This window comes from Durio zibethinus, chromosome 1 (assembly GCF_047325235.1).
Source record: "Durio zibethinus cultivar Kanyao isolate XHJ-2024 chromosome 1, ASM4732523v1, whole genome shotgun sequence".
NCBI classification, from domain to species: domain Eukaryota; kingdom Viridiplantae; phylum Streptophyta; class Magnoliopsida; order Malvales; family Malvaceae; genus Durio; species Durio zibethinus.
Genome location: NC_143162.1, coordinates 1266075 through 1290897, shown reverse-complemented (window position 1 = coordinate 1290897; position 24823 = coordinate 1266075). Strand labels below are relative to the sequence as shown.

Below are 24823 nucleotides of genomic sequence, written 5' to 3'. Positions count from 1 at the left end.
AACCAGCTCATCTATCCTATTTTCAGCCAACCTTTCGGACACCCACCTACAACCGTCCTGCTGCACCTATCAGACCAGAATGGAGACCTAGTCCTAATAGTGGTTTGAGACCCCGAGAAATACCCAAGAAAAAATCACTTTCGATCCCATTTTCATGACGTACATAGATTTGTATCATCGACTTGTTGAGAAATATCTATTTGCTTCTGTTATCGTTGAACCCTTGAAACCTCTTTTTCCAAATGGTATGACCCCAATGCATATTGTGATTATCACTATAGGAATCCAAGTCATTCCATTAAGAACTGTACTGCTTTGAAGCTTAAAGTGCAAAGGTTAATCAATGAAAGGGTATTAAACTTTGATACCAACCAACAAGGGACTCCAAATGTTAATGAAAACCCTCTACTAAATCATACCAAACCATCAATAAATACCTTAATTGATGGGTAAAGAAGCCACGTGAAGGAAAAATAAATGAAGTTAAGATTCTGATGGCTAAGGTGTTCGAAGTCTTGATCAAAGCTGACATGTTGAAGCCAATAGAACCTCAAAATTACTTTAAAGCAATTAACTCAACTGAAAGTTGCAATTATCACAGAGGTGTTTTGGGGCATTCTATCGAGAATTGTCACCAATTCCGTTAAGAGGTGCAAAAGTTAATAGATATGGGTCAAATAGAGTTTTACCAAGAGAGAGAAGAGTTGGTGAAAGCTAAAATGTCTACCATTGATTCAAAGAATAAGTTTGTGCATAGACCGATAACTATCTATTATGGTGAGAAGCCAACATCAAAGCTAGAAAAGCCCGTCTCTCGACCAGTGGTGACAGTTAAAATTTTTGGCCTTTTTTCATATTAGATTGATAAAGTAGTACCTTGAAAGTATGATTATGATATCATAGTCAACCCAGATACTGTCAACATAATGGGTGTATGAGATATAACTCGAAGTGAGAGATGTTATACCCTAGGGCTCTAGAAAAAGCTAGAAAAAAGAAAACCAAGGTAGGAGAAAAAAATAAAAGTCAGAGTGATCTTGACATAGCCCCAGAAAAAGAATGTCAGAAGCCAATATTTGAGAATGAAGCATGTGAATTTCTAAAGTTAATAAAACATAATGAGTATACCGTGGTAGAACAGCTTAATAAGATGTCAGCTAAAATTTTACTATTATCATTATTGCTCAATTCAGAATCACATCATAATACTTTGCTTAAGGTGCTAAATCAAGCAAATGTATCTCACAATGCTTCTATTGAATATGTGGAACAACTTGTTGAAAATCTGACGATTTCAAACTATATCTCTTTCAATGATGAAGAGATTCCTCCTGAAAATAGAAGAAGTACCAAAGCTCTTCACATTACTGTGAAATGTAAAGGTCATATAATAGCTAAGATTTTGATTGATAATGGCTCATCTATTAATGTTATACCTGTGACTATTCTGGTAAAACTTTTTATTGATGGATCTTATATGAAGCCTAGTCATATGATAGTGAGAGCCTTTGATGAAACCCGAAGAGAAGTGCTGAGAGATATAGAAGTGTTATTACAGATTGGCCCATGCACTTTCAACGTGAAATTTTAAGTTATGAACATTTCTCCTTTATACAGTTGTTTATTAGATAGGCCATGGATCTATATGATAGGTGCTATTCCATTCTCATTACATCAAAAAGTCAAATTCATTGTTGAAAAGAAGCTAACATGTGTGACAGAAGAAAAAGATTTATTGGTAATTCAATCGATAAATACTCCTTATGTGGAATCAACAGATGAAACTCTGAAATGCTTTTATAGATCCTTCGAGATTGCCAATGCAACATATGTAGCTGAAAGATCTAAATTGTATTCGTCACACTTATTTGCGATAACTAAAATGGTAGTCAAATAGCTTACCAAGATGGGATGGCGACCTGAAGTCGAACTTGAGAAGAACCTGCAAGAAATCACAAAGCCATCAGCCATATATGAAAAGAAAGACAGATTTGGCTTAGGATATAAGCCAACAAGAGGGGACAGAATAAGAATAGTGAATGAGAAAAGAGATAAGAGGATAGCTAATCTTAGGGGATATGAGCCAAAGTTAGAGCCTATAGTCATTCCATACCTCTATGATTCTTTTCACTCAGGAGGATATATTTATCCAGATTTATTGAGAGCCCTAAGTGCAGGATTTATGAAAGAATTTTCAGAGCTGGCCATTCAAATGATGGATGATATAGAAAAAAAAGTCGAAGTGAAGAGCTGTTTGTGTACCATTATCCTCTAAATTTTGAGCTGGATAATTGAAAAGTTATATAGCTACCTGTTGTCTTTAAAACTTTCGAAAGTAATGTACTGTGAAACTTTAAATCCCTAATTACTTTCTACGAATATTAAGAGATCTTTTATGGTGTGTTTATATTTGTCATTTTAATAAAAGACTTAGAAGATGCATTCGTATTTCTTCTATTATTTTTATCTTCATCTTACTTTTCATTCTTCTCTTTCTATCATTTTCTTATCATTCCATTTTTATATGCCAATATTCTCTTCATCTTACCCTTTGCAGGGTCCCAAACAATGAACACGAAGATAATCATGACAATAATCTCGAATTTGATTTTGAAAACTTAATTCATGTTGATGAACTTGATAATAAGGAAGATTCAGATAACTACACACTACCTCTTGATTTGTTAAAATTAATATAACATAAAGATAAGCCAATTGAATCCCATTAGAAAATTATCGAATTAGTGAATTTGGGAGATGGTGAAAATAGAAAAGAGGTCAAAGTTGGTATATCTCTTTTACTAGCTGAAAGATAAAAGCTAGAAGAGCTGCTCCAAGAATATATAGATGTGTTTACGTGAACTTACCAGGATATGTCAAGACTCAGCACTGATATTGTATAGCACAAGTTACCTTTAAAACCAGGATGTAAGTTGATGTAGCAAAAGCTAAGGCGCATGAAACCAGAGATGCTACTGAAAATTAAAAAAAAAAGAGAAGAAGCAATTTGATGTTGGATTTTTGGAGGTGACAAAATATCCTGAATGGGTAGCCAATATAGTGTCAGTTTCTAAGAAGGATGGAAAAGTGAGAATGTGTGTCGATTATCAAGATCTGAATAGGGCAAGCCCTAAGGATAACTTTCCTCTACCTTACATCGATACTCTAGTGGATAATACTGCTAGGCATTCTATATTTTCCTTTATGGATGGCTTCTCAAGCTATAATCAGATCAAGATGGCTCGAGATGATATGGAGAAAACTATATTTGTGACCATATGAGGGACATTCTGTTACAAAGTCATACTTTTTGGGTTAAAAATGCTGGTGCCATTTATCAAAAAGCAATGGTGACTCTCTTTCATGACATGATGCATAAAGAAATAGAAGTATATGTGGATGATATGATTGTGAAATCTCATGAAAGAGAAGATCATGTAGTCAATCTCAAAAAGCTGTTTGACAGATTAAGAAGATTTTAACCAAAGTTAAATCCTGCTAAATGTACATTTGATGTCAAATCAAGAAAACTATTAGGTTTTATGGTCAGTGAAAGAGAAATCGGAGTGGACTCAGATAAGATACAAGCCATCCAAAATTTATCTCCTCCTCGTACCCTAAAAGAAGTGCGAGGTTTTTTAGGGAGATTAAACTATATTGCTCGTTTCATATCTCAACTCACCTACAAGTGCGATCTTATTTTCAAGCTTCTCAGAAAACATGATCCAGGAGAATGGAATGATGAATGCCAAAAAACTTTTGATAAGATTAAAGAATACTTATCAAATTCACCTGTGTTGGTGTCACCAATCCCGAAAAAACCTTTGATCTTGTACTTAATAGTGCATAAAAATTCAATGAGATGTGTGCTAGGGCAAAAAGATGAAATTGACAAGAAAAAATGAGCAATTTACTACTTGAGCAAGAAATTCACTGATTACGAGTCTAAGTATTCACCATTAACGTAATTAAATCAGATCAAAAATCGAAATGAACCATTTTTGTCTTGATCAAAACCTAATTGATCTAAGTACGAAATAATCCTAGACTAAAATATAGATTTATTGCCTCATATGTTGGGAAATCAACACCCACATGCAGCACTCACACATAAAATAGTAAACTCAAATCAAGAATAATAACACACAAATATATTTGGTTCAACCCAACTCAAAATGGCTTACTCCAAACCCAATTCACTAATAAATAAATTTTTACAATTGTGAGACTTTTGGAATGAAAAAAGTCATAAAAAACTTATTACTCAAAACTTAACCTAAAACCCAATTACACTCTTTAATAGCCTACTCACCTAGCTATTCTTTTAGTGTCTAACTATCTGGGACTATCAAATCAAAATCAAAATATCCTATTTATAAGGGTGAAACCCCTTATGCTTTACTAAACTCCTAATGTGGGATACAAGACAAACTCAAAACTTTTATAACTTTCGATGTGAGATTATAAGATTCAAGGCAAATCCCAACAAATCCTCCCTTGACTTAAATCTCCAAACACTTCAACAGTATCTGTAAAGCTAATACGCTTATCTTTTTTCTTTTTTTTCATCACAGGGATCCCAGCAACTAAGCCTCCATCAAACATATACAAGTGATTTTTGACCCTATTCCCTTGTAAAATCACACTACCATTCTTATACACTTTCAACCAATCATTATTACCATAATATGTGTACTTCTCAGAAGTTAACTCACCTAAAGTAATCAAATTGTAGCATAACTCGATACATACCTTACATGACAAAGCATCCTAACAACACCATTGTGAGATCTAAGGTGAACACTCTCAATGCCTTGAATCTATACCTTTTCATTATCGGCAACCATAATATCTTTATACTTCTCATTCTTATCCAACTCCACAAAGCAACTCCTATCATTACAAACATGAACTGTAGCAGTTAAATCTAAAACCCGACCTTTATCACTTTTTAAAGTTTGAGTCTCATCTATATAAGTCGTCAAAACAATATCATTATCATCAAATATGATGACAGTAGTATCACTATTTTTTTCATCTAATTTTTTCTCATTATTTGACTTTTTGAAAGCAACCATATCCCTTTTCAGCTTCCTGCAGCGTACTTGTATATGTTTTTTTTCACCACAATAATAATATTTTATATCATTGTAATCTCTATCTTTTGACTTAGATCTCTCTCTTAATCCATCAATCCTCTTTTGAGTCCTCTCTCGATCAGAACCCTCAACAGCTAGTATACTCTCCCTAGGTGATGAGTTCTGTGTTCCCATAAACCTTTCGTTCTCACATAACAAAGTAGTCACATCATCTAACTTCAAAGTAAACTTACCCACTAACAAAGTCTGAACTAAAGCTATAAAACTTGGGCAAAGATGACAGTAAAATTAAAGCCTTCTCTTCATCTTTTAACTCATCAACAAAAAATTGCCAGCAATTGAGAAACTAATCTATTAAACTCATTCAAGTAATTATGAAGACTCGTACCTTCTTTCATCTTCAAAAAATACAGATCCATCTTCAAACATAATCTATTAGTCAATGACTTCGAAGCATAAATACCCTCAAGCTTATCCTATAAGTTTTTTGAAGTACTCTCAGTCAACATACTGTACTTTAGCTCTAGAGCTAGTACCAATCTAATAGCACTTATAGCTTTCTTCTGAATTCTATTTCAATTACCATTAGACATTCTCTTAGGCTTACCACTCTCTAACGTCTAATCCAACCCTTGTTGTACCAACAGATCTTGAATCATACTTTGACATAACATGAAATTACCCTTTCCATCAAATAATGAAATCTCAAACTAAAACATAGGCATACTAGACATACCTTCTTCAGATATTTTGAAACACTACTTCATAATCTCTTGGGCCAATGAATCTTAAACCTTGAACCTTATTCTAATATCACTTGTTGGAAAATCAACACCTACATGCAACACTCACACACAAAATAATAAACTCAAATCAAGAATAAGAATACATAAATATATTTGTTCAGCCTAACTCAAAATGATATACTTCAAACCCAATCCACTAACAAATAAATATTTACAACTGTAAAATTTTTAGAATGAGAAAAGTCACCAAAAACTTATTACTCAAAATTTAACTAAAAATCTAATTACATCCTTTAATAACTTACTTATCTAGTTATTTTCTCAGTGTCTAACTATCTGGGAATACTAAATCAAAATTAAAATATCTTATTTATAAATGTGAAATTTTTTATATTTTTATTAAACTCTCAATATAAAATATAAGATAAACTCAAAACTCTTATAACTTTTAATGTAAAATTATGATATTCAAAATAAATTCTAACTTCATAACATTCCACTGAGAGAGTATACAAGACATGCAAAATCAAATTATTGTTTAATGATTCTCGAGCCGAGATCCAATCGGGGCATTTCTCAATGAAAAAAAAAACTTTTGCCTTGATTTAAATGAGAAATGAGTTGCTCCTTTTCCACTATTATGGGTCAAATTCCTGTCCACGCACCCCAGGCAAATTTGGGAAATATCATATTAATTCATCAAAATAAAAATAATGTCTAATGAGTGATGTGAAATAATTTTATAGAGCTTTAGTGAATTTAACGTCATCCCTCCATTGGCGATAGTCTTTACTGCATAACGACGAAAGGAAAGTTATCGTTTTCGTAGTCAAAGCAGTAATGGATTTAAGGTTTAATTTTGAGTAGATTGAAATAATATTTTATAATAATAAATATTTTTATTTATTTAATATAAAAATTTATTAATAATAAAAAAGATATTTTTAATGTAATTATATAATAACAAAATTTATAATTATAAGTATATTAATATATAAATATATGTATAATAAAATAAATATATTAAGCAAACGATTTTATTGTATCACTAACAACATTTGTAATAAAAATAAATTCATTATATTTTTTATATTATTAACATATTATCTTATCATATTTAATGTTTTAAGTCTCAAAGTAAAAAAATCATAAATAGTTATATTTTATAAATAAAAAATTAGATTTTAGAACAATAGACTAATAGAGTAGAGACTCTAATTCCATAAGTTAAAACCTTCTAATATTTTACATGATATACTTAAATTATGAAAAATGAAAAAATATTTAAATTAATCATGTTAATTATTTTAACAAATAACTATTTTAAAAAAAGCATGCAGGATATTAAAAAAAGGTTTGATTGAAAAAAATCACAATTGAATATTTATCAATTCGATTTTAATTATCATAATACTTGTATATATATTAAATTAAATCTACATATTTATAAAAATGTAGTGATGATAAATTTATTTATTTTAAATTAAAAATAATTTATAGTAAGTAAATTCAAATTAAAAAGTTGTAATATTTACATATAAATAAACTTTTTATTATATATCCAATATATATAATAAAGAATAAAATATATGAACACAATAAATTTAAGTTTAAAAAGACTTAACTAATTTATTTATATAAAAAATTTGAAATTATTAAAAAATAATAAATGTATTAAAATATTGTCAAAATTTTGGGAGATTTTGGACCCCCTGCTCTCATAGATCGGTCCATGCTCACATATTTATTATAACATGTTAAAAAATTAATAAAATCATTTATATAAAAATAATAAAATATGTGATAATATATTAATATTATTTATAAAATTTAAAAATTTTAATTTATAATTTTTTATAAATTATAAATACAAATTACAATTATAATAAAATATTATATTTATATATAAAAAATATTAAATAAATAATATAAATAAATCAATTAATAAATTAAAATATAATTAAATTAATTTAACATAAAATTAAATAAAATTCACTAAGATGAAAACTTAATCTTAAAATGTTAGAACCTCCAAAATATAAAGCGTCATCCTTGCCGCTCATCAGCAAAACTCCAACTTATAATTGAGACCACTTATTCTCAACGTACTGAAAATCTACTCTTTTTTACACTTAAATATCTTTCAAGCGGCAGAAAGATAAAAGCAAATTGCTCTTTCTCTTTCGACCGAGCTGAAACAATGGCTAATGGGATAGAAAACGAGGAGTTAGTTATAGTAAAGCCTCGAACAGACGAGAGAAAATACAGGAGGATCGTCCTCGGAAACCCCCTCCAAGTTCTCCTGATCAGCGATCCCGACACCGACAAGGCAAGCCAATCTCCATGCCATGGCCCTTTCTTACTCCTTTTCTTTTCTCTCCAAATTTTATTAATCTATCCCCAAAAATTATGATTTTCACTTTTCATGTTTCAGTCTGCTGCATGTATGCTTGTTAGTGTGGGCAACTTCTCCGATCCTGATGGCCTCGAGGGCCTTGCCTATTTTCTTGGTACGTATATATCTATATCCTTCATTTTTCTTCTAATAAGAATTGAGTTTCCGCATAGATTTTTTTTATCCATGATTTTCTAGTTTTATAACGGGAGTTAGTCGTCTTCTACCCTATAAATTTTACTCTCCTCCCTCTAGATTCGAATAGAATTTTCAATTGGAATTTTAAGTTTTAACAATTAGGTGCCTTCTTATGCTGAAATAGTTAAGAAGCTTTTGTCCTTTATCACGCGCGTGTTATGTTTCTACCGCTAAAGGGGAGGGAGCGTTGTGACTTGTGATCTTTCCACTGATCTCTTGAATAGACAAGTCTTTGGGTTTGAGGTGTTTGGTAATTTAAAATGTGATATATTTTATATTGAATACAAATATTTAATTATTAATAAATAAAATATTTTTAAAAATTATATTTAAATAAAAATAATTACCATATGATAAATTATCAAAATTATTTTAAATAAAAATAAATTATTATTCATAAAAGTTATAATTATATAAAAGTCATAATTATTTGAATAAAAATTAAATGTTATTCATTCATTATAAATAAATCTTTCAGTATAACTATTTTTATTATTTCTAATTAGAGAGTTTGAGACTTTATTGTATTTTACAGGTATAATTGACTTTAAAAAAGTATTTTTTACGTCTCAAAACCAATTTTTTTTTATTATTTTTTTTCTCATTTATTTTTTCTAATAACTTAAGGGCAATTATGAAATTCATATTTCGCATGAGGAAAACACAAGAAAAAGAAATTGACAAAGTTGGCAAAATCGACTTTTGAAACAAGTATGAAAAGTTTCAATTATCCAAATAGTTTCTTTGTGAAATAAAATACAAGATAAGTTTATTGTTATTATCTTTCTAGTTTTTATGCTCTACTAAAAGAATTGATAATTAATAATTCAAAAGAGACCTTAAGTCTCATTATTTTTTTTATTGACTATTCTTTTAATCTTTCGATTCTGAATTAAATTATTTAATTTATGATTTATAATTTTATAGTATGTTATATGTGGATTTTCTTGATCATGGCATTGAATGGTCATGAGCATAAAATGGACATGGAGTACTTGCTAGCTTTGGTTATGAATCTTTTATTAAATAAAAATGATTAAATTCTCAAGAATTATTTTATGGCATAAAAGAAATTGTAAATTTATAAATCTTTTCGAAAATGAAGCAAGTATATATGTTCTTATCATAAAATTTATTTTATAGTCTATATTCTATGATTGCATTTTATTGACAAAAGAATAGTGCAAGATTCATATTATTTGATTTGTATAATATTATTGCGACAAGAAATAAACATATTATCTAAGATAACTTTAATTCAATTGGAGAAGTATATATTTCTTTGTAATTAGTTAAAATGCTTTCTATTTGTTGGATAAAAAATTTTCATGTATTTTATAATTTGGGCATCAAATTTATAGTACTGTGTGGTTATACATGAAATTTTAAGTGTTTTTAAACATGAACCATGGTGGATATGGCTTTAATGTTTATGATTAAATAATTTGTGAGTATTCGAGAGTTGGAATGAAAGTCTCAAAATGAGACTATAAAAAGCATGAGTTTGCTAGTTTTGAGAGTGATTATATTTGGTATCTGCTTATTGATGCATACTCTCATATTGAGTTGAATTAAAAATTTTGAAACTTTTATGAAAAGAAAATATTAAGATATAGAGTATTTACTAATTATCTTTCACTAAGGGTGGGTTTGAAGGCCTTCTACTTAAACAAAAACAACCACCCAATAGTGAAAAGATAAATAAAATGATAATTTAATTAAGTATACATGATATCTTGATAATTGAATGGAACATTCTTTAATAAAAGAATGCAATTTTGAATATGGTGGTGGTGATAAGAATTAAAAAGAAAATAAAATTGCTACCATAGTGTTGTAAGATTTTAGTATAATTTTATGAGCAAATTATATATGCTAATAAGTTTAGCACAACTTATTAAAGTAAAATCATAAAAGGTTTTTAAATATCTTAAAAGGACTAAAATGGTTTGGTTTATTCATTAAGTTTATCCAATTGTACTAAAAGAATAATTGTATTAAAATAGATAAATTTGTAGAAATAGAATAGTTGAATTTTTATATTAATAAGTATAGAGTTGTAGCCACAACCAATACTATCTATCAGCTGTGATGTTCTCAATTGAATCTACTGAAACCTGGTTAAAAAGAGACTCCTTATCTATGTTACTCTAATAGACTCTTTCCTATCTTTGGCTTATGAAAGACTTCAGGTTTGGGAAAGACACTGTCTTGCCTTTGCTCGTGAACCTATTAGACTTGAGGAAAGACTCGCTTGGATTAGAAAACCACTGGGGACTGCCACTCAACATGTTACCCCTACATTGACCCCATATATGGCTCGAAATTAGCCTATGCCATCGAAAGATAAACTGGCTCTTACATAATAAAAGACAATAACGCTCCGTGTTAAACTCTTTCCCACCCTTGGAGGAAGAAGATTTATGGAATTCCCGAAAGGATCGAGACAGATTTATAGATTTTTCACATCTAGCACATCAGTCAGGTTGTGACTCAAATAACAAGGATCTCCAATCAGATAGAAAGTATGGCTTGAGGTATCCCTCTACTAGGGAATTGCCCTTAGGATTTGCCACATCCAAGGTTAAGGATTTTGGAATTGTATACGGAATAGGAAAAAGGTTGTGATTTCTTAAAATGTCAAGAACAAGGCAACAATGTCTAGAGCATATAAATGATATGCAAAATGAAAAGTTTAGACATATTAGTATGAAATGATTATATTAGAGATTCAATCTCAAGTAAAAGTAATTATCATAAAAAAAATTGAATTTCAAAATATTTTGTTAGTGGTACTATAAGTAGAATGGATTTAAACCATTACTATTAGACACTAATAATGGGAACCCAACTTTGAATTAATAACATCTAATTATAAAGTTTAATGCGTAAAAATAAGTTATTATTATTTGCCTATTAAGCATTAGTTTAATCCATTCAAATTTTAGAAACTAGTGTAAGATATTGCGTGGGAATGATGAGTTTTTTATACTTTTAATGGAGTTTATTATTTAAATATCTAAAACAATAGAGATATAATAGAAATTCTATATATATAAATATAGAAGTAGTGTCACTTCAATAAGAAAAATTGTGGTCTTTCTTGTAAATATTTATGACTAGGATAAGTACATGGCTATAATAGTGCAAAAGCGATTATAAACCTCTAACGAAAGAATAAATAACTATTATGTATGTTATATCTTTAATTTTAATACTAGGAGTTGAGTTTTAATCTGAGGATATTATCAACTTCATTAAAATTGTAAGATATATACACTAATTGAAGGTTAAAATCGAGAGATATATTTTTATATTCATAATATTTATTTGCATGAAATGTTAAAGATTAAGCATCAACATTCCAAACTAGTGGGAGATTGTTAGTAATTTAGAATGTAATACATCTTACATTAGATAGAAAGATTTAATTATTAATGAATTAAATTAATTTTTGTATCAATCTTATTCATATTTTAAATAATTATATTTGAATAAAAATAATTATCATATGACAAATGGTCACAACTATTTGAATATAAATAGATTATTATTCATATAAGTCATGATTATACAAAAAATTATAACCCTTTGAATAGAAGTTTATGTTTGTTCATTCATTATAAATAGATTTTTCAGCATAACCATTTTCACTACTTTTAATTAGGGAGTTTGAGGTTTTATTGTATCTTATAGAGAGAATTGCCTTTAAGAAAATATTATTCATGCCTTAAAGCTAAAGTTTTTTTTTTTTAAATTTCCCTTCTCTTATTTATTTTTTCTTACATGAGGTATAATCCCATAATAAGTGATATCTAAAAAGAGGTGAGTATAAGTTTAGGCGAATTGAAAAACTTGATTGAAATCTATTTCATTTCATTTGGTTTGTAAGGGGGATTAATTCGATTATGGATTTCATTCAATTAAACTACGTGAATTATTTGGTTATTTGTTCGTGTTTTCTATTTTTAAAATTGATAATCGAATTAGAGTGTAAATAGATAAATATGAACGGATTTTGTTATATTTATGATTTGTTTATTTAATTAACGAATGATAAAATCTTGTTTGTGATTATTTGTTAAACTTAATAAATGAATATAAACTAAACATGTTCACATGTTCACGAATTATTTATTGAACGTTTGTTATTTACATTTAAACAAACGAAAAATAAACAAAATTTGTTATGTTTTTTTTATCTATTTATTTAATTAACTAATCATGAAATGTTATCCGTATGTTAAACTTGATAAATAAATAAAAACTGAACCCAAATTATTCGTCATTCTATTCGTTTACACCTTTAAATTGATCTGATTGAATTAATTGATATTAATTGTAATACTTCATATATTTAAAATATATTTTTTCATATAAATATATAATAAATATATTATTTTTATTTATAATTTTAAAGCAAATGGCAAATATATACATACCCACCTAATTCCCTAATTAATAAAACGCTAAACCCAGATCTTTTTTCTTATTGTTTCATTATTCATTCATAAATACATTGATGCACTTGAAAAATTTGTTGTTGAAAATTGTTGATTGGGTTTGAATTTTGAGTAATCGGAAATTGTTAAAAGAGATTGTTGAAAAATATTAGAAAATTGTTCAAACCATGAAACCGGCCAAACCTATCAACTTAGTTCGGTTTCGGTTATTGTCAGCTCCTAATTCAAGTTCTCAAGTTCGGTTGTTTTCAGTTTATTAATTCTGTTTTTTGAATTTTTAAGATCCAATCAATTGGATGCTCTCCCTTAGTATAAGAGCTTACGTGATGTGAACCCTAAGTGAGAGATACTAGTATTGAGATATCCTTGGATGGCGCCGTATGATTAGGTGGAAGAGAATGTGATGGATCCCTCGTCGTAAAAAGATGAGATGGATCTTGGACTTAAAAGCAAAGGCTTGCCTTAATGTGAGAGATTTTACGTTTTGGATAAGAAATTTGAATCAATAACACTTAACAAAGAAAATTTCGGTACTTTCTTGTATTTTTAAGCCTTAAAATACCTTTAAAAACCTTAAAAAAAGATAACAATAGTTATCTATGGCCTTAGGATTCATATTTTCTTTATAAATCATAGATTGTATAATAATAATAATAATAATAATACTAATAATAATAATAAAGCTACGGAAAGCACGGCCTACTTTTTTACATACGGGAAGTTCTATTTAAGGAGAAGAGGATTCAAATGTTAGACTCTAATACTGCTAAATAGAGACAACAGCGCAAGATCAAGACTGAGTTTTAATTATAAATTTATCTATAGATAATAATAAATATAGTAAACTTAGATTGTGTTTGGTATAATGATTATAATAGAATAGAATAAAATGATATTATAAATAAGATTAGATTAAATAATGTTATTTTTTATTGTGTTTTATATGTATAAAGATTAAGATAAAATAATTTATTTATTGATAAAAATTACTTTTCTTTAATTAAAGTCTATATAATTTAAATTATTGATTTATTTTTTAAAGATATAATAAAATATCTTATATTATATTGTAGCGCACGTGCTGCCTAATGCTAGTGAAAAATATCCTTCAGAGGGTAGTTTCATCAAGTACGTTAGCGAGGTATTATTCATCTTAAATGTACTATGTTCCTCTAGATGTTATTGTAGTCAAACTGGAATGTTGTTGAGGTACATGCTGTCTTAGATTTTATGCTATACAAGTCAATGATTGTTGGTTATCTTAATAAAAATAAAAATACAGACTTAGTAAATAATTTTCATCTGGTTATGTTCTTTCTCTTTATCATAAAGTTAAAAAAGAAAAAGTTTTAAACTTACTTAAGGTTTAAACAAATGGGAAATAAAATGACAATCTAAGAACATGACTATTTAATTATTTTGTGTTAATGGTCCAAATTCTAACTCGTACAAAAAAAATTGAAATACATTAACTTACAAAACTCTTCTTAGATTTAAACTTAGTGCATTTTTTCTGCTGTTTAGCATGGAGGTTACCAAAATGGCATTATGGATTGTGATTGCACCAGGCATTATTTTGACATCAACAATGCAAGTTTTGAAGAAGCTTTGGAACGGTATGTGTGTGTGTGTGTGTGTGTTTTTTTTTCTTTTCAGTTTTCCCAGATGTTATTTCGATTAAATGTTCATTTATTATACTATTCAGCTTTTTCTTTTTGGTACAATATTATTCAGGTTTTCCCAGTTCTTCATCAAACCATTAATGCCAGCTGAAGCTACCATGAGGGTAATTAAAACTATTGATTCTGGTGAGCTCCTTTGCTTTTCGTTTTTGGTTTAATAAAATGCTTTCTAGCTAGTATTTTTGGACCATAACTCATCTCTCTTCTCTCTCTCTCTCTCTCTCTCTCTCTGTCTCTCTGTGTGTCCAGTATACCAACGTGACTTGTTGTCTGACTCGCGTAGAGTGTATCAGGTATTAGTTTTACTTTGTTCTTGAATCATTTGTTGCCACCAATTAACGAATTAATGCCGAATGTCAATATACTAATTCAAAATTAGTGTTACACTGAATTTTTTTTTGTTGGTTTATTGCGTTTCAGATTCCATGTCTAGATTTGTTAAAGTTGGTGATAAAAATAAATCTTATATTGGTTAAATTTGTAATGTTTTGAAATTTTAAATATAATAAAAATCTCTCTTTATTAGCAATTGTTTATAAGTGGAATATCCAAAATTCAATATAAACTTAACATGATAAAAAAAGAAGGTGCAGTTTTCATTAGTAAGGCAAATTTCTTGAATACATGCTAAGGGTGTCCGAGGGACGGGCTACTCGCCTAGGTTTATGAGCCACACTTGACTCATGTTGGGTTTAGGGATAAGTTTTTATACTTAAATCAAGTTTAATCGGTTTCAATTAAATTGTTTTATTAGTAAATAATATTTTAATTTAATTTTAAAATATGTTTTAAAATATTAGTAATATTATTATTATTTTTAATAATAAATGATAATAAAAATGGATTGATCAAGTAGCACTGGAACTTGACTTCTCGGAAGGAAGACCAAGTAGGCTTGACTTAACCTTTAGTGTATACTTTTATACATAATTTATCCAATAAATTATATCAATTTATCAGTTTTAATTCTTAATTTGATTTAGTTTTCATATAACCAGTTTTCTTTAAAAACTTTACTTGTATTTACTTTATTTATGAAAACTATAATTAAATGAGTAAATTATTTCATTAGAAAAGACACTAACATATTAAAAGTTTAAGGTTGTTATGTGAACATATATCTTTTTTATTTTTGAGAAGACAAAAAGAGATGCTCTTAATTTTTTATGAATAAAAAAATTAAAAATTTACATATAAAAGAGGCAAAATAAATTTATCTTAAAATTTTAAAATTTGACACTTAACTATTAAGAACATTACTCATGTAAATTACTTTCGTTAGTATCGGGTAAACACTATTAATGTGAGAATTAGAAGTGTCTATGTCTTGAGTTAGATATGCCTATTTGTGTACCATTTAAGAGAAATAAGTTTTTGAATTTGAAAAAAATCAAACTTGTAAAGATAAATGATGAAAGATGTGAATATAAATAATAAAGATATGAGGATTAAGAAAATAAATGAAAATGTTGTTTTTTTATAAAAATGAGTGATATAAAAAAATTTATAATTACAACCTAACATTATTTTTTTTTAACTTTTCATACAATCGATCCTATAGAGCTGTGAGATAAATCTTAATTTGTTGTTGTTGGTGTATGCATTGGACCTAGTCATTGGCTCCTCTAAATGCTAAGGTTGGGCTCATCAAATAATACAGGTGGGCATCATAAAAAGAGAGTCTAGAAAGCATCTCTTTAAGCTCCTTATTTCATTAATTTCAAACTCCGTAATTTTATTCCAATTATACCAAGTCTCTCCACATTCCCAAAGCATCAAATAGTACTACAAGTGGGCATCATATCTGGAGAGCATCTTTTTAAGCTTTTTATTTTACTGGAGAGCATTTCTTTAAGCTTGTAATTTTATTCCAAATAAACAAGACCAAATTTCCACATTCGTAAAGCATAAAAAAAACCTACAAGTGGGCATCATATCTGGAGAGTATCTCTTTAAGCTTTTTATTTTATTGATTTCAAACTCTTTAATTTTATTCCAAATATACAAGACCAAGTTTCCACATTCCTAAAGCATCAAAAAACGCTAAAAGTGGGCATCATAGCTGGAGAGCATCTCTTTAAGCTTGTAATTTTATTCCAAACATACAAGACCAAGTTTCACATTCCTAACAAGTGGGCATCATATCTGGAGAGCATCTCTTTACGCTTTTTATTTTATTGATTTCAAACTCTGTGATTTCATTCCAATTATACCAAGTCCCCACATTCCTAAAGCATCAAATAATACAAGTAGGCATCATATAAAGAGAGTCTAGAAAGCATCTCTTTAAGCTTTTTATTTCATTAATTTCAAACTCAGTAATTTTACGATATTCAAACAAAAATATTTATTTTTTTGAAATTTTCGAAAATTTTTATATAATTTTTCATATTTTTTATTTGTATGTTTTTTAAAAATTAAAAAATAAATTTTTTTTATTTTGACATGATAATAAATGATATGATCTAAATCTGAAAATTTATGAATTTAAAATGATTTAAATCCAAATCATTCGAATTTAAGATAATGTGATTCCAAATTTACCTCATTCATACCCGCCAATGGCCACCTATACCAACAGTAATTAGATTAGTAATTAGTTTGCCACTACACTCGATTGAATTTTAGAATTGAATTTTTCACTAAAGCGACATTCTCCACCTCAATTATGGTACTAACTTTATTCTTTCGTCCCCACATGTCATCCAATCCAGTGATCAATTGCTTACAGTGTCCACACTCTCGTCATTGGAGCGTGCACTCAAAATTCCTTCTCTATTGGTGATTTGTTTTCTCAACTCCGACTACAACCCAAACGTTCGACCCCATTTTGATGGTGTGTTAAATTTCCTCACAGAGAAAAGCACTCAGACAAAAAAAAAAAAAAGGTAGAAAGCAGCAGAGCAGTTCTTCCTTTGATTTTCTGATGGTGATCTTCTCTCAAATCCAGTGATCATCAGCCGCTTAATCTATAGCTAGCTTGGAAGCCCGCTTGAGGTAAAGCCTATTTAGAGAAAAGTGCTTCTATTTTTTCCACCTTGTCATGAACTACAATCTATGACTCTGTCCTTAGCCTTGTATATTTATTAACTTCTTTTCCTTTGAAAACTTTTTTCAATCTATATTTTACTAAATTACGTGATCAACAATATTAATATTATTTCTGTTTTAGTTCTTAATATAAAACATTTTGGTTTTTCAAACTAAAACAATTAAAAACATTTCCGTTGAGTTGATCAAGCAATTAATAGTTTTGTCAGCTTGACGTTGTCTTAATTTTATGCAGCTGTTTTAGTTGTTGTAGCTTATTGTGTGGTTTTGTCGACTGAATTCCTTTTCGTCGTGCTTCATATTTCGCAAAGGCAATTTCCCCCCAAAAGTCAGGTACTTGATGTCGAGCTTCTCACATATACAATATCTCTTCTTCTATTCGTGTTTCTTTCTCTCTCGCACTCTCAATAATTTTACTTAATAGAATCGTTCTTCAACTCAGATCATTTTGAAGAATTAATGGCTGCTGAATTTGGTACATCCGTCGCTAGTGGTGTCGCGGAAAACCTGGTGGAGCAATACGTGGTGAGGCCAGCATTAAGTAATCTTCGTTACGTGTTTTGTTTTCAAAACATTGTCGAAGAATTTAGTGAACAGAAACAATTATTGTCATCGGCACAAACTCGGCTGCAAAATGATGTTGAGGAGGCTAGAAGGCAAACTCTAGAAATTGAGCAGGACGTGAAGAAGTGGCTAGAAGAGGCGGATAAAGTTATGGAAGAAGTAGAAAGCCTGGAAAATGAAATACAAGAAAACAAGCCATGTCTCACTTGGTGTCCAAATTGGAACTGTCGTTACAGGCTTGGTAAGAAAATAGCAAAGAAGACGCCTGGGATTGCTAAACTTGTAGAGAGTTCAAAATTTGATCCCAATCGCATTGGCCATCGTGCTACTCTGCCCAACTTCCTCCCATCTAAGGATTTTGTGCCTTCAGAATCTTCGACATCTGTTTTGAATCAGATCTGGGAGGCGCTGAAGAATGATTCTGTGAATATGATCGGAGTGCTTGGGATGGGAGGGGTGGGTAAAACCACATTGGTCAAAGAAGTCGGAAAGAAAGCTGAAGAATTGAAGTTTTTCGATCAAGTTGTGATGACTACAGTGTCCCAAAATGTAAACATTGACAAAATTCAAGATGAGATTGCAGATCTATTGGGATTAGAGTTTGATAAGAAAAGCGAACAAGGAAAAGCACGACAGTTATGGCTGAGATTGAAAAATGTGGAGAGAATTCTCGTAATTCTTGATGATGTTTGGACTAGCATCAACTTAAATGATATTGGAATTCCCATCGGTGAAGATCACATAGGTTGTAAAATTCTTTTGACAACTCGTCTCCGACAAGTATGCTCTTACATGAGTTGCCGTCCGGTGATTGACCTGGAAGTTTTAGAAGAGGATGAAGCATGGGATTTGTTCCAAAAAAATGCAGATCTAAAAAATGACTTTGAAGGTATCCGCTTGCGTGATGTAGCAATGGAAGTTGCCAGGGAATGCAGGGGTTTGCCCCTTGCAATTGTAACCATAGCAAGGGCCCTGAAACATAAAACTCTTGATGCATGGATAGTAGCCAATAAACAGCTCAAAGAAAGCCAACATTCTGGTAATAGCTATGAAAACATCTATACACGTCTCAAGATTAGTTATGACTGTTTGACGGGAGAAAAGATCCAATCATGTTTCTTATTGTGTTCACTTTTTCCCGAAGATTATGATATCAGTATTGAAGATTTGACCAGATTTGGCGTTGGGCAAGGACTGTTCCATGATGCTAGCTTAATTGATGATGCAAGGACGGAGATGCGTGCCAAGCTAGAAGACCTTCAAAACTCAGGTTTGTTGTTGGATAGTCGTAAAGATAAATGTGTGAAAATGCATGACGTGGTTCGTGATTTTGCTCACTGGATAACATCTAAAGGAGAGAAAGTATTCAAGGTAAATGCAGGCCTTGGATGGAAGGAATGGCCTAGGAGTGAAAGTTTTGAATGTTTCACGGCAATCTCCTTGATGAACAACAAAATAGAGAGGCTTCCTGATGGACTAGAATGCCCAAAGCTTGAAACCCTGTTAGTGGGTGGAGATGGTTCAACCAAAGTTTCAGGTGCATTTTTCGAAGGAATGAAAGCCCTCAAAGTCTTAACCCTTGAAAATGTTCTGTTGTCACTTGAAGGACTTCAAGGCTTGACAAATCTTCGAAATCTGCGCTTGGAAAAGTGCAAACTCGAGAATGTTTCTTCATTGGCGAAATTGAAGAACCTTGAGATTCTAGACCTTCGCAGTTCTCATATCTACGAGTTACCGATTGAGCTAGGGGAATTGAGTGGCCTACGATTGCTGGATCTATCAACATGCGGAATGCTTCAGAGGATTCCCATCAACTTGCTCACAGGGTACGTATGTATCGTTCAAATGTTTGTTTTCCATTTCTTCAGAGGAAAAATATGGGTATACCTTTCTGATGAAATCAACATAAGCATTCTTTGATCAGTTTCATGCTTCCATTTGTAATTTAATATAGATCCTCTATTGATCTGATTGCTTTGATGTTTTTGTGTTTTTCTAGATTGAAGTCCCTGGAAGAGCTATACATTGATTATCCTAGCTTTGAACAATGGACAACCGAAGAAAAAAGTGGAGAGGGAAGCAATGCAAGCCTTTCAGAGCTAAATCAGTTGAGCCATTTAAAGGCACTTACCTTGTGCGTCCGTTCTAAATGCCTTTCAAAAGATTTCGTGTTCCCAAAGTTAGAGAGGTACGCGATCATGGTAAATAAATGGCAACATGATAACTATCCCACCTCTAAAACCTTGAAAATAAAGGAATCCTCACTGGACGCATTTAAAAGTTTGTTTCTCAATGTGGAAGATCTTTCCTTGGATAGCATAACAGGTTATAAAAATCTTGTTCCAGTCTTGGATCGACAAGGCCTCCAGAAATTAACTTTTCTTGAACTTCAAGATTGCAAGGGTATTGAATGTCTGATCGATCCTACTCAGCACCAATCGCCAACCACTGCATTCTCTAATTTGGAGAAATTGAGCATGACTAAAATGGTTTCTTTGAAGCAGTTATGCAATGGTCTGCCTCCGAAAGAGTTCCTGCAAAACTTAAAAGAGTTGTCAATAAGAAATTGTATGGACATGATCTCTGCAGATCCATGGGTACAAAATCTAAGAAAGGTAACAATTAAAGATTGTCGTCAGATGCTAGTAGTATTTGAAATGGGTAAGCTTCTTCATTTCAAGCGAGAACATGATCAGCCACGATTGCTCTCAATGTTAACGTACTTGGAATTAGAGTTCTTACCAGAGTTACGGTGCATATGGGAAGGACAGACTCACCATGTAAGTCTCCAAAGTCTAAAGGTTGTAAGAGTACAACATTGTGACAAATTGACATCTTTATTCTCGCCTTTCCTTGCTCAAAGTTTGATTCACCTTGAAGAACTTGAGATACTCCATTGCCCTGAATTGAAGCGAATCATTGCTGACTTCGAAGAAGATGATGAAGAAATATCACCAAACTCCTTTTTGCATCCTTTGTGCTTGCCAAAATTGACAACTGTTAGGATAATTGATTGTTCTAGATTGGAACATGTCTTCCCGATGTCAATGGCTGAAGGTCTTCCACAGTTAAAAAGCCTTTACATAATTGATTCCTCTCAATTAGAACAAATTTTCAGCACTGCAGAAGAGAAGGATGAAAAGGATATTGTGCTCTCACAGTTGCAATCATTAGTGCTTCAAAATTTAATGAATTTGAAGAGTTTCTGTCCGGAAAATTGTTTTGTCAAATTGCCATCTTTGGTAGAGTTGAAAATGTATAGATGTCCTGAACTGACTCATTTTACTGCTCAACTGCGAGCTAGGACTTTGGCTCAACTAAAGGTACTTCCCTCTCTCTTCAGCAATGATTTTATGCATCTTAATTATTAGGAAGAGATTTAGAGTTCTAGTTTAGTACTTTCTTCTTAGACAAAAAAGTAGTATTATGTATTTATATTCAACATTCACAATATAATCAAATAAGAGCATGTTTTGACAGGAGCTACGCCTCTTTGAGGTTGGGAATAATAGCCAATTGTACACCGGAGTTGGACCCCAATTGAGACAGAGGTCATCATCAGATTCAGAATATTTGACAATTGGGAATTGTCAAGAGATATTTCAGCTTCAAGGTGGTGACCTCCTTCTCAGTCTAGAGACAATACACTTGGAGGACTTATCTGAGTTACAGGTTATATGGAGATGTCCAACTCAAGTAGAAACTCTTCAAAATCTCACACAATTGATGTTGATTGACTGCAAGAGCTTGAGATACGTCTTCCCACGGATGCTTGCCCAACATTTGTCGCATTTGAGCTACCTATGTGTAAAGGGGTGTGAGGCATTAGAGCAGATAATTGATCAGGACCAAAGTTCAACATCCTCATGTAATGCTCAACTTCAACCTACAATAAGCTTCCCTAGTTTAAGAAAAATATGGATCGTAGGTTGCAACAAATTGAAATGTCTGTTCCCAATCAGTGTTGCTCATTGTCTTCTTAATCTCGAAGAGTTCAAAGTAGAAGGAGCTTCCAAATTAGAGCAAGTATTTGGACGTGAAGATGAAACAGACCTCAAAGATGGGAAAGAGATGGTACTTCCTCAATTGAAACGATTATTCCTTAAAAGGCTACCTAGCCTCATAAGGTTCATCCCGGAGTGTTATCATTTTGTGTTCCCAACATTGGAATATTTGGAAGTAAAAGAATGTTCCAAGACAACTACAAGTTTTCTTGTTCATTCAGATTCAGCATGTTCTATGCATGCCCAAAAGGTATCCAATGATCTCTCCTTTTTTTTTTTTGTTTTTCTTTATTGCTGATAATAATATATAGTCAAAGCATAGTCAGACACATCAGAAGTTTTATCATTTTTATCATAGATATAGAATTATTAGACAGGATTCAAAACAAAATTCTGCAGTATTAGCCTTATTAAAGTTTTATAAGATTGGGTTATTTCTGTGTTCGCAGGAGTTTTGCCTCTTTAATTTGAGACATAAGAACAAGCAGTGTGACACCATTGTCCCTGAATTGAGACAAAAGTCACCAAATTTGGAAATTTTGGCTGCTAAAAATCATGAGAGGGTATTTCAGACTGAAGGTGGATATACTCTTTCAAGTTTAAGGGTATTGCGATTGGAGACTTTACCTGAATTATGCATTATATGGAAGGATCCTGTCCAAAATGTAACCCTTCGGAATCTTATTACATTGAAGGTGATTCATTGCAAGAGCCTGAGACATGTTTTTTCACCAACGATTGCTCAGAGTTTGTTGCACTTGAAATATCTAAAGATATGGGGATGCGAAGCATTGGAGCAAATTGTTGCCACGGATCAAATTTCACCATCACAAGTTCTTCTCCAAGTATGTTTTCCCAATTTGACCAGGTTGCAAATTGGAAAGTGCAAAAACTTGAAACGCCTATTTCCTGCTAGTTCTGTTGGTTGTGTTTCAAAACTCAGATATCTCACAATTGAAGAGGCCTTGGAATTGGAGCATTTGTTTGAACATGAAGATAAAGCAAGCACCAAATATGGGGAAAGGGTGTTCATCCCTCAATTAGAAGTTTTATTCCTTGGGAAATTGCCAAGCCTCTTGAGCTCCATCCCCGAGGGTTATCATTTTATATTCCAATCTTTGCGGTCTTTGACGGTAAAAGAATGTCCCAAGATAACTACAGCTTTTACAGTTGATACGAATCTTTTTGTTCACGCCAAAACAAAGGTATCACTCAACACTCCTGTCCCTATGTTCAACAAAATTTCATTATTTTCACATCTTTAGGCAATTTTTCTTAGAGATTAATAGTATATCTCATATATAGTGACATTTTAATTAATTGGTTGGAAAGACATCCCTAGTTGTTGAGAAAGATACGGTCAAAATTGCTACTGCAATTCAACGAATAGAGGATGGAGCAGACAGGTCTACCAGCAAAGATATATATTGGTATCGTTGGTATCAACCAAATGAGCTACCTCCATACATGGAAGAACCAGGAGAAAGTTTCTGACAACAGAGTGCAAAAATCTTGCCTTCGTATTATGAGGTAGATCTTATTTATTTCTTCTTTCATTTGTTGATCAGATTTTTAAATTGTTAATTTGGATTATTTTGGAGGGTTAAGTTGAAGGCAAGTACTTCTTTTGGCACTTTTACAGTTGCTAGTGCTTGGGAGGAGATTAGGCATTCAGTCATTGCTTGGATGGAAATTTTGGGCAGATTACCTTCTCTACCGAGAACTAGCTCCTGGAACCATTCTTCAATCTCTGCTACAAAATTGTTTATTATGTAGTTTTGGTCCAGTATGCAGAGAGATCATAAATCTTCTCCTGTCCTTTTTCTCGTCAGGTGTAGTCTTTTATTTTGCAATTGTCTCAGAAAAACAGATCAGTTGGTAATCGAATGCTGAATTAATAGGCTACTGGTAACTCAAGGGGAATAATATGGTCGCCATTGTCCATAGTTCAGGCTTGCCTGATAAGTTCGTCTCTATTAATAATTTTATATATTTGGAGGGAAAGGAATAATGTTCTGCACTTTGTAATTATGTTCTTTTGATCCTTGACTTTGGTTTTGCTGCTCTTTCCTAGTGCCTTGCATGTTTTGTAGCAAGACTTCTAATTTCTTTGGATGAATAAGGTTATGTCAACTTTTTATACATAGGATTATGGATAAGATAAGATATTAATTATTTTATATCATATTTTATTTGTATTTAAAAAGAGGGATAGATATTATAAAGAATATTAATATTTTTTTGGCATAAGATTAATTAATTCTCCTCAAGTGAAAGGATTATTTTTTATTCATAGGATTAAATTTACATGTTTAATTATATTTTTAAAATTTATATTAATAATTTAAATTATATAAATTTTAAAAAAAAATAATTTTGATAAATAAATAAATTATTTTATCATAATTTTTACATACATTAAACACAAAATAAAAAATATTATTTAATTTGATTTTATTTATAATATTATTTTATTATATCTTACCATAATCCTGTATTTCAAATATGATTTTAAATTTTATAAATTTTATAAATATATATATATGTAAAGGGTCCAAGACAGCTAGTAAATCATTTTTATTTTTCTATGTTGCTTGCATGGCGGGTTTCATTTCTACGAG

The 24823-nt window shown here is 30.8% G+C and overlaps 2 protein-coding genes across 3 annotated transcripts; both read left to right on the top strand.

Moving 5' to 3' along the window:
- Positions 1 to 7934: 7934 nt before the first annotated feature.
- LOC149520246 (insulin-degrading enzyme-like 2) lies at positions 7935 to 15060 on the top strand. Its single transcript, XM_089756061.1, has 6 exons — positions 7935 to 8174; positions 8280 to 8355; positions 13975 to 14042; positions 14426 to 14517; positions 14636 to 14709; positions 14833 to 15060. Exons 1-6 carry the CDS (start codon positions 8046 to 8048, stop codon positions 14898 to 14900), a joined length of 507 nt encoding a protein of 168 aa, XP_089612187.1. The 5' UTR covers positions 7935 to 8045; the 3' UTR covers positions 14901 to 15060.
- A 2237-nt stretch (positions 15061 to 17297) lies between these two features.
- On the top strand, positions 17298 to 24344 carry LOC111311514 (putative disease resistance protein At4g27220). 2 transcript variants are annotated; one of them, XM_022910951.2, is made up of 8 exons: positions 17298 to 17580; positions 17870 to 17967; positions 18077 to 20024; positions 20198 to 21521; positions 21679 to 22452; positions 22652 to 23407; positions 23535 to 23732; positions 23845 to 24344. In XM_022910951.2, exons 3-7 carry the CDS (start codon positions 18094 to 18096, stop codon positions 23694 to 23696), a joined length of 4947 nt encoding a protein of 1648 aa, XP_022766686.2. In that variant the 5' UTR covers positions 17298 to 17580; positions 17870 to 17967; positions 18077 to 18093; the 3' UTR covers positions 23697 to 23732; positions 23845 to 24344. The 2 variants fall into 2 exon arrangements, 1 of the variants encoding a protein (XP_022766686.2); XR_016334510.1 differs by having other exon boundaries at positions 17331 to 17580; positions 23545 to 23732; positions 23845 to 24275.
- Positions 24345 to 24823: the final 479 nt, after the last annotated feature.